The sequence below is a fragment of the Cervus canadensis genome, chromosome 14 (genome assembly GCF_019320065.1).
Source record: "Cervus canadensis isolate Bull #8, Minnesota chromosome 14, ASM1932006v1, whole genome shotgun sequence".
Taxonomy (NCBI): Eukaryota; Metazoa; Chordata; class Mammalia; order Artiodactyla; family Cervidae; genus Cervus; species Cervus canadensis.
Genome location: NC_057399.1, coordinates 11909583 through 11920321, shown reverse-complemented (window position 1 = coordinate 11920321; position 10739 = coordinate 11909583). Strand labels below are relative to the sequence as shown.

General features: G+C 50.6%; 1 protein-coding gene across 4 annotated transcripts in view; it reads right to left on the bottom strand.

Annotated features, from left to right (window-relative positions):
• Positions 1 to 6188: 6188 nt before the first annotated feature.
• Positions 6189 to 10739, bottom strand: part of FBXO10 (F-box protein 10) — a 43383-nt gene continuing 38832 nt past the window's right edge. For 3 of the 4 annotated variants that reach the window (XM_043486864.1, XM_043486866.1, XM_043486865.1), the window contains 2 exons: positions 9523 to 9701; positions 6189 to 8136 (listed from right to left, as the gene is read on the bottom strand). In XM_043486864.1, coding sequence (XP_043342799.1) covers positions 7962 to 8136; positions 9523 to 9701 — 354 coding nt within the window. In that variant the 3' untranslated portion in view covers positions 6189 to 7961. The remainder of the gene's footprint in view (positions 8137 to 9522; positions 9702 to 10739) is intronic. The other variant, XR_006272919.1, reaches the window with a different exon arrangement.

Genomic DNA, 10739 nt, shown 5'->3' with positions numbered 1-10739 from the left:
GGGGCGGTGTGGATGGGGAAAGGCCTCGAGTGGTAAGTATACCGCTGACCTTTGGAAACGTGGATCTGAACTGCCTGGGTTCACTTAGAAATGGAGTTTTTTCAGTAGTAAACACTGCAGCACCACATGAGTGGTTGGTTGAACCTGCAGATGCAGAACCACAGATACAGGGAGCTGGCCTGAATCATGAGGATTTTGCATCTGTGTGGAGGGTCGGTGCCCCTACCTGTTGCATTGTTCAGGGGTCAGCTGTATACTTGTCCTGGGTGACAACAGGTGTACTTTACTAAGTGTAGGCGATGCAAGTTTTTGTACATCAAGGGGTTTGTGGATCACAAGGCTCAAAAGAGGGCCCTTTCCAACAAGTCTCGAGAGAGGGCGCCTAGCAGTGCCCAGTATACAAACAGCAGTGTCTGGAGCGAGCCAGAGCCTTCTTTCCTTGGTAGATCTGTCCGGCAGTCCACACATTATTGTAGAATAATGGATTGCACTAGGTTTTTTCTGGCTCTAAAACCCCATTTATTTACTAGTGCATTCACAGAGGATCCTTGATCTCACCAAGTTATTTGTCATAATGTCACTTGATGATCTCTTTGAATAAAGACAGTCTGTGTGGGCTAGAGGCTTATACCCTTAATAAGGTTTGCCGTTTGTGGAATAACTTATAGAATGTTAACAGAATGAAGTCCGTTCCCTGGAGGGAAGTTTCTGTGGCCCTGACCTGTTGACACTGTTAACAGTAATGAGATCAAAGAAGGAATATTTAACATCCTTGCAGAGGACTCAACCTGGAAATAGCTAATTAGGTAAAATTTTTTAAAGCATCTTCTTTTAAGAACTTCATTTTGATATAATGTCATACTTAGAAAGTAGTTGCAAGAATAAGGATAGTAGTGTTTCCTTTACCCAGGTGCTCCAATGGTTTCTGCATTATCCTATTTATTACTTGCTTTATACACATATATTTCTTTTTGAACCATTTGGGACAATTTGAGAAAAGCACCCTTTTTATCTTAAGTACTTCAGTGTGCATATCCTAAGAATAATGAGAACTTTCTCTTCCATAAGCGCATTATACTTACCAAAAGCAGGAACTAGAGCAGTGATACTAGGATCTGGCCCACAGCTCATATTCACATTTTGTCCATCACACTTCATTGGTCTTATTTCATCTGAAACAATTCCTCAGTCTTTGCCTTTCCTAACCTTGACATTTTGAAGAATAAATTAGCTATCTTGCAGAGTATCCCTCAACTTGGGTTTGTCTGGCATCTCCTTTATGATTAGATTCAGGATACACATTTTTGGCAGGGAATTCAGAGAAGTGTTGCTCTGCCCCATACGCATCAGTCGCAGCATGTGATGTCGGTTTGTCTTTAAGGTTATAATCTCTCCACTTTGGAGTTACTACTTTTATTTTTGTAGTTAATTTTTGGAGAAGTACTTTAAGTCTCTAAAATATCCTGTTCCCCATATAATTATTACCCATGAGTTTTAGCCTGGATTGATCATTTTTGCTGAATCAATTCCTGTGATGGCTACGAAATGGTGAGTGATTTTCTCACTCTGATAGTTTCTTACACATTTATTGTTGGCATTCTGTTGTTAAGGAGCTTTCTTTTCTCTTACATTAAAATTTTTTGTTCATTTAGTATGGATGCATAGATTCTTATCCTGTGAATAGTTACCAATTATTTTGATAGATTGTACCACATTTGGCCAATCTGAGTTCCTTCAAACTAGCTCCTGTATCCCTGTCTTTTTAAGGATGCTTCCTTATTTTCTGGCACAAGATACTCTAGCCACCTTGTACTTTCCTGCTCTGGCCCTGGAGTCAGCCTGTTATCTAAGGAGCCTGGGTGGATGACGTGACTGATGGGCCCAGACCAAGAAGTGAAATACTGTTCTGACAATCAAGACAGACAGCACAGTCAGGCAAGAACTGGTTTCTAAGCAGGGGTGACAGGTGTGAGTCATTCAGACTGCACTAGAAGGTCATGTTAGGCTTGACTTCCATTTAAAAGGATGATCACAGTGAATGGGCCCAGTGCAGTGGCCATAACTGCACCCTGTGAAAGTTCTGGACAGGAAGGGAGAAGGAACTAGTAGAATGAAGATGTTCCTACTGGGAGACTATTCAGGTTTGGAATAAGCCCAGCAGGCCCCAGGTGAGTCCACCATGAGGACCGTTCAGGGAAGAGAAGGAAGGAGAGGGAAGAAGGTGGGCCCGGGGATGTTGCTGGACAGGTGTCCGCTCATGTGCTGCTCCAAGACCCAACTCTGGCTCTTGTCTGGTCTGGCCACAGCGTGCCCACCATTCACTATAGCCAGGCCCGCCTCTGGCTACAGGGGGCAGTGGCCTCGACAGGACTGGGAGGCCTTGGTGATGAAGCTGTACTGGGTTTTCTAAAGTATAATTGATCTACAGTGTTTTAGGTGTATAGCAGAGTGATTCAGTTATACATATATATCTAGCTGTCTGTTTTTCTGATTCTTCTGCTATAGGTTATAGTTATTCAAGATACTGAAAACTGTTTCCTGTGCTGTTCAGTAGGTCCTGTTCTTCATTTTATATGTCATAGTGTGTATCTGTTATTCCAAAATTCCTCATTTTCCCCCTCCCCCCATATTGGTCTTTGTTGTGCTTATACACTCCCATCAGCAGGCATCAGTATTGGGCCTGACTGGCCAGCAGGGAAGGCTAGGGAGGCCGCAGGGTAAGCTGCTTGGGTGGGGAACAGCCAGGACCTGTGAGGTCCACACAAGGGTTAAACCTTCATCTGTGGCAAGGCACCCTCGGGAGGGGGCTTAGCTGCTGCAGAGAAGCAAGCAACCCCAGGAAAGCACAGCTTCCTTAGAGAACCCTACCTTCTGATCCATGATTTCTGCACATAAGAGCTGGGACATACCTCCTGAGGTGAGAGAGAGGACTCCTAAACTCTCTTCCTTGAGCTTTCCAAGACCCGCCCAGGCCACTGGAGTGGATCTAGAAAAATGACCAGATCGTGAGGAGACAGTCTGCAAACGGCATGCATGAACTGAGGGCAGGAGAAAGTGGACCCGAGGGGGATAAAGATGCTGTCCATAAACCTCTGGAGAGGCGCCACAGAGGGAAGAGAGATCCTTTGGGGGCTCCAGAAGGTAAAAGTAAAGATACTGGGAATGGGGTCGGGCTTGTTTCCTTGTCCATCTGTCCATGTGTCCAACGCTTAGGGAGTTTGCTTGGAGTTGGGTATAAAGGACCAGCAGGGCATGACCACACAGCTTGAGAGGGGGAATCATACATATCCGCAGAGTCTTTGAGTGCAGAGGATTCAGTGTTACGTGGGGATAACGTGGGCGGTAGGAGAGCGTGGAGGAGGGGCAGGTGACTAGGATTTGAAGGGCCGGGAATGATGATGAAGTAAGGGTGTGGGTCGGATCTAGCCAGGGTGATAGATTTGGGCTCGTGTAAGGAAAAAATACCCAGATAGAATGGGTTCTCTTGGGCAGGTCTGGCCTGTGTGGGAGAGCAAGCCATGCACTTGACCAATGCTAGCTACTCGGAGCAGTCTCCTTCCAGAAGCTTCCCCAGCCACGGAAGAGCCAAGACAGGATGGGTGGCCGGTGTTCGCTCATGCCTCCAGACGACTTGGCAGAACATGGGCACTGTCCGTGTGTGTGTCCTGGGTGTTCCTGTTAGGGAAGCCCTAGGTTAACAGCCTTCCCCACGCCTCTCCTCCTTACAGCCGCTTAACACTGGTAGGGAGCCTACTGGGCCTTAACGGGCACCGCCACGCAGAGCACAGGGCCCCGGGGAGAGCAGTCAGGATGGTGAAGTAGCACGACGGGAAGCTCGCCTCCTCCCACAGACACATCAGAATACATCCACATGTGGGATGGTTCTCACCAAACACCTACTGGGCCCTGGCAGAAGACCTCAGACCCCTGAAAGAGCGAGAATCTCCACATAACTGGGTAGGATGAAAGAAAAAAGGGGGAGGGGAAGGAGTCCGGATGGGACCTGTGCTCTTGGAAGGAAGCTGTGAGAGAGGAAAGGTTCCCGCGCCCTGAAGTCCCTTCATCAGCAGGGACCAGCCAGGATGTAAGGGAGCTTCAGGGCCTCGGAGGAGAGCACAGCCGTCAGTTGGCAGCTGCTGGGACAGATGGAGACCCTACAGACAGACAGTGCCATGGCTGCTCCCCCCAGCCTGACGTGCCCGGGGGCCACAGCCCGGGGGCCGGGTGCAGAAGCCTGGGCTTCGGAGGTCAGACTCCATGAGAGGACTGAGGTGAACTTCGTGGAAACGGCCTGAAGGGGTTGGGGTCTGTTGGCACCGCACCTGAGGGTGTGCTCAGGACGCCTGGGCCACCTTCGAGGGCAGGCACCACTGTGGGCAGTGCGCGAGGGGAGGGGCGGAACCCACCGTTAGAGCCTTTCTCACTGCGTCAGCTCTCAGGCAGCAGGACACCATCTAAACCAGCAGGGTCTGTCACAGACTTCGAAAGCTGCTGCCCCCTTGGATGCGGGAGTCACCTCTAGCTGCTGACTTCCGCCCTTCTGGGCTCCAGGAGACATTTCTCCAAAGAAGAAATGGCCAATAGGCATGTGAAAAGATGCTCAACATTGCTAATTACTAGGGAAATACAGATTAAAGCTATGAGGTACCACCTCACACTGGTCAGTATTCCATTCTTCATAAAACTAAAAACAAGTACCATATGACCCAGCAATCCCATTCCTGGGTAAATATCCAGACAACACTAACCCAAAAAGATCCGTGCACCCTTCTGTTCACAGCAGCACAATTCATGATAACCAAGACATGCAAACAGCCTGAATGTCCAGTGACAGATGAATGGATAAAGATGTGCATATATACAATGGAATACTATTCAGCCATCAAAGAGAACAAAACGATGCCATTTGCAGCAACATGAATGGACCCTGAGATTATAAAGTGAAGTCAGAGACAAATACCCTAAGACATCACTTACACGTGGAAGTTAAAATATGACAAACGAAGGCTGTAGGTCCCTCAGTCGTATCCAACTCTTTTCAACCCCACGGGCTGTAGCCCACCAGGTTCCTGGGTCCATGGCATTCTCCAGACAAGAGTAATGGAGCGGTTAGACACTCCCTACTCCAGGGGAGCTTCCCCACCCAGGGACTGAACCTGGGTCTCCTGCATCGCAGGCGGATTCTTTACCGTCTGAGCCACCAGGGAAACACCTTATGAGAGAACGAACCAACCTACAAAACAGAAACAGACTCGTGGACATAAACTCAGCCGTAAAAATGAAATTTTGCCGTTTGTAACAAGGATGAATTTGGAGGGCATCATGCTTAATGAAGTAAGTCAGAGAAAGACAAAGGTATGATAGCACTTATATGTGGAACCTAAAAAATAAACTAGTGAATGTAACAGCAAACATACTCTTAGATCTAGAGAATGAATTAGTGGTTACCAGTGGGAGATGGTGAAGGACAGGGAAGCCTGGCGTGCCGCAGTCCATGGGGTCACAGAGAGTCTGACATGACTGAGCGACTGAACAACAAGTGGGGGAGGTAAGGCTAGGAGTTTAAGAGGCGCCAACTACTGTTAATAAACTGCAAGGAGAATAAATGACAGGATTGTGTCCAGCGCAGGGAATACAGCTGATATTCTACAAGTGAAGTGTAACCTTTAAAAATTATGAACCACTATGCTGTTCACTTGAAACATACATCCACTATACCTCAGTTAAAAATATTTAAGAAAAAAAATAAAAATATTTGAGAAAAATTCTAAAACTATCCTAAAAAATAAAAGTCTTTTAATTAAAAGTGCACTTAAATACTAAGTCCTAGCTTTCTACTTAAGTGACGTGTAGATGCTAAATGAGTAAAGCTGAAGAAGACGTGGTCATGGTTCTGAAATCCCCTTGCAGACCATCAGGTCATCCACACCAGGGACCTCACTGTTGCTCTTCAGAAAGCCCATGGGGCAGGCAGGCCTGCACCACGGTCCCTGACCTATGAGGACACAGACCTTAAAACCTGGGATCCTGCGGAAACAAGCTGAATGGACAAGATGGCCCTGGGTCTCCCGCCTCCTTCAGTGGAAGCTGTGGTACCTCTGGGAGGCAGAGAGGTGATGGGCCTGCATCCAGCGCTCAGGACCCCCAGTAGATACCCAGGCCAAGGAAAGGACCCCCCAAAGCGCCTCTTAAAATATAGAACTTTATTTTGGTTGCTGAGATTTTCATAAGCACTTGGTTCACAGAAAAGTCATTTGTTACAAAATAATAAAAGGCAGCATTCTGTACAGCGACTCACAACGGGGCCACAGGTTAAGTGCAAAGAGCAGTGCTGGGGAATGCAGGGACCCACGCCCTGTGCCCCCCGTCCTCAGGGAGACCGAGCCCCTGGCTCCCTCCAGCCTCGCCCTACCACACCCGGGAGAACAGCACCAGGGGCCTGCAGAACCTCCCTGGGACGCCAGCTGCGGGCACACAACCATGACCTCAGCAGGCTGGCGAGGCGCCGCGTGAAGGGCCAGGTTGGCGGGGCACTGTCCAGGCTGAGCCGAGCCTGCGTCAGGCCCCCTTCCTTGAATAGTGGGTCTGAGACCGCCTGGCTCTGGAACCTTCACACAGTCACAGCTGAGCTTAGCAAAGGCTTCCTCCCTTTCCTCAGGCTCCTTACCCTCCCCGTACCCTGGGCTGGGACACAGGCGGTGACCTTCGTGGAGCTTACAGCTGAGTCAGTGGACAGGGACAGACCTGGGCAATTTCTAAGCAAGACAGAGTGCCCCCTGTGGGGCAGAGCAGGCTCAGAGGGCAGAGCGCTGCCATCCGCATGGCGTACTGAGCCTGAAGAACGGGTGGGGCCTGGGCGTGCATAGCTGGCGAGGAGGGCGCGCCCGGAGGGGAGGAGAGCGTGAGCCAAGGCACAGAGTGGGAAACCACAGTAGGGTCTGTAAAGGCAGGTGGTCAGTAATCCATGAGAATGTGGACACAGACAGGGCCCCAGGCACCTCCATCTCCACCTGTCTGGCGCCCAGCGGGGGCGGCTGGTCTGGGTGTGCTTGTGGGATTCGGATCCTCCCTATGCCGCAGGCCCTGAGTCAGCCTTGTCCTCCTGAGTCTGGGGGCAGCTGGAGGGGGGAGCAGTCACGTGAGTCCTTGCACGGCCCGGCCCTCACCTGCACACCTAGCCATTTGGGGGAAGCCTTCTCCACACGCCCCTCCTGCTTTCTGGGGTGTCCCGGGGCAGCCTGCCAAGAGAGGCTCCTTACCTCAAGTCCCTCCTCGCTCAGAGGTCCACGTCCAACTGTGTCCTTGAGGAAACCAGACCTCCAGCCTCCCCCACAGCAGGGTGCGTGTGGCAGTATCCGCGGACAGTCAAAGTGAGGTCCAGGAGAGGGGATGACTCTGGGGCTCTTTCCCTCTCACTGGAACCACTTCTGTCCCTTAAAAGTACATTCGTCCTTCCCTGAGAAGATTCTGGGTTTGGTGCGTATAGTTCCCTGTAACTCAAACAGAAAACCCTGGCCAAGGTTTCAGAATCAATTTCCCCAACTCTTCATCATCTCTACAAGAGCTCGAGGGACTAGAAACCCACCGACTTCTGTTCCCTTTTTCTCCTTGAAAAATAATTCCATGGTTGGGGAACTAAGATCCTGCAAACAGCACGCATGGCAGAGCCAAAAACACCAACCAGCCAAACCAACACAGAATCCAAGCTCCTTCCCGCTGAGGGCTGTGGAGCCAAAGGGCTTTGGAGGTACCTAGTTCTCAGCGCCCAGAGGACTCGAGAGCCTGCTTTTCAGGGAGGAGACGAGATGAGCAGGAGCCTTCACGAGCACTGCTTCTTCCATCCGTGAAGGCTGCAACCTCTTAGCTCGGCCCGGCAGGCCCTGAGCCTGACAGCGGGGTATGTGCCTGCCTCCTGGGGTCTTCGGACGCCCCCAGCTGCCTCCTCCCGCAGCTCTGCGTTCTTACAGGATGGTGCAGAAGATGCTGCGTTTGCTGTGGTAACCACCTTCCACGTGGGCTGTGATCCTGGTCGCCATGGCTGTCACCTTCTGCCCACCGTGGGCAGCGGAGGGGCCTCGGAGAGAGTTTTCAAGGTGAGGCCGTGCTGGTGGGTTCGCCAGGCGCCACGTATCAGACCTGAAGGGGCAAAATGAGAATGCACTCTTTGAGGGTCTAGAGCATTTGCTGAATGCCCCGCACAACCTTACCTTTGGCTCAAGATCCAGGTGTTTAAATTGGGGTATAGGTTGTGTCTTCCTAGTTAAGTGATAGCAAAAGGGCGTGGCATATGCATGCAGCTAAATCTGGTTCCAGCTCTGCCTTCAGTTCTGATGCAACCCTGGACATGTTCCCTCTCGTCCTCTATTCCTCCATCTTTAAACAAGGATCTAGATAAGACCAGTGACTTTCTCTTTTTTCTTTCATTCCCCCAGGCCCCATTTTTTCCCCATTATGTACGACCATGAATGTCATGCAAGCTTTAGTCATTCATTTACTTTGAGTTTTTGGCCATACCCTGCAGCATGTGGGGGCCTTAGTTCCCTGACCAGGGACTGGATCTGCACCCCCTGCGTTGGAAGGCGGACTCTTAACCACTGAACTGCCGGAGAAGTCCCATACAAGCTTTATTAATCATCAGCAAAAATTAGAAACTACCTAAATATTCCTCAGCTGATGAACAGATGAACCAAGTGGTGTGTACATTCTGTGGCAAAAAGAATGAGGGACAGATGCGACACCACAGGGGAATCCGGGATACACTGGGCCAAGTCTAAGAAGCGAGGCTCGAAAGACGACACACTATTATTTCTTTAGATGACACTCTGGAAAATGCAAATCTACGGAGGGCAGAAACTGATGGGTTTCCAATCTCGTAAGCTTTTGTGGAGGTTATGAAGGGTTAGGGAAAATCAAATGATAGTGATGGTTTGATCAGGACTTTCTGACCTAAGTTACAAGGAATCACCTCTAATATATATCAGATCCTAAACTGCTTAAACCAGCAACACTGTCTTGTATTTTTAATGACAGTATTACAAGTAGGGCTGGCAAGGTGTGGGCAGTGTCAGAGGCTGGCTACCGTGGGGTGAGTAAAAGCCCAGGAGTATTTGTTCAAGGGGCAGCAGCGGCCACAGCAATAAACACTCACGTGATACCTCAGATATGCTACGAGGTCACAGGACCTTATTTTATCTTAAGTTGGTGCTACGGACATTATCAAGTGGATTTTACTAAGGTTCAGAGATGCTGAGTAAATTGCCCAAGGGCACATAGCCAGTAACTGGCAGAGGTGAGATTTGAAACCACATACCCCTGACTCTTTGAAAGCTTATTCCCTCCTAGGGAGTCAGGCTCAGGTCCTCTACCCAGGCCCAACACAAAGGCCAAGCACAGGCCTTTATCTGACCAGAGCTGAAAGCTGGCATGACTAGGGAGCGAGGGTTGCCACAATCACTGGGCCTGGCTTCCCCAGTGACCTCGCTGTGGTTCTAGAAGATTGGTTTAGGCACCCCATGCACTTACTTCTTGAAGACCAAGAACCTGTTGTTCTGTATAACGCATTCTTGGTTGCTCAAGCTCTGCTGGAAGATGGTCTTGTTGGTCTTGCCCTGGAAGATGGTGTTCTCCTGCACCAGGGCCTTGGCGTGGCCCTGCACTGCAATGCCGGAGGCCCGGAATGAATGGATTCGGTTCTTTATTACCTGGGAGAGGCAGCCAGAGCTTGTCACACCTTGGGGACTGGTGCGGAGCCAGGGGACTGAATCACCAATTATAAAACTGAGGGGTACAAGCACGCTGGGTGGGTCAGCACTGAGCCGGGGGAGCTCATGGAAAGGCTGTCAGGCCAGCCAGAGAACCAGAGGCGCTTCCTGGGAAAAGTACTGGGTAAGCTGTGGGAGTTTCTCAGGCACAGAGCAGGGGAGGGTTGTTCCAGGAAGCAGGAACAATGTGAAAAGGGCCCTCAGACTGAGGGGGTGGTGCCAGAAGCAAGGGCCATTGATGACCCACTGAGGCGACAGTGAGCCCTCCTCTGCCTTCCGAGTGCTCGGATGCAGAGCCAAGTTCTTTACTCCTTGCCGACGTCAGGGACTCACGAAGCCACAAAGCCAGAAAGAGGCTCTGGGACCATAATTTCACAAGGGCAGGGACTGGGTCTGCTTGGCTCAACCATGAAACCCTAGCACCCGACCCAGTGCTTTGCATAAACGTGGAGCTCAGAGCTCAAGGTCCTGTGCGGAAGGAAACCAGGTGAAGGGAGAGAGCACTGAGGGAAGTGCCCTGTGAGGCAGGGGTGGGCACAAACCGTAGAAGTCAAAAAGGGGCACCTCCCACAGCCTGCGGGATCAGGGAGGGCTTCCAGAAGACAGTGACAGCCAACGGGGACAAGGCTACTCTGGGTAACGGGACAGCGTTGCAAGGCCCCAGGGCAAGACCTCATTAAGCACCCACTGCAATCCGGGTCCTGAGTGAGATTATTCCTCTAGGAGAAGAAAGCTGAAATAGCCCTGATCTTGACCTGAAGACTGTGAAGATACCTCAGGGGGCACCTCCCCCAGCTTCCTGCCAGTACCCCTCCTGTGTGAAGTGCCCCCTGGATCTTGCAGGCAGGGTTTAGGTGGCACCCTTGCAGAGTGCTGAGGGTTTGTGGTTCTGTTTCTCAGCAGAGAGGGCACGAGAGCTCCCCTAGGACTGGCGTAGGCACGCACATCTCACACACACACACACACACACACACACAC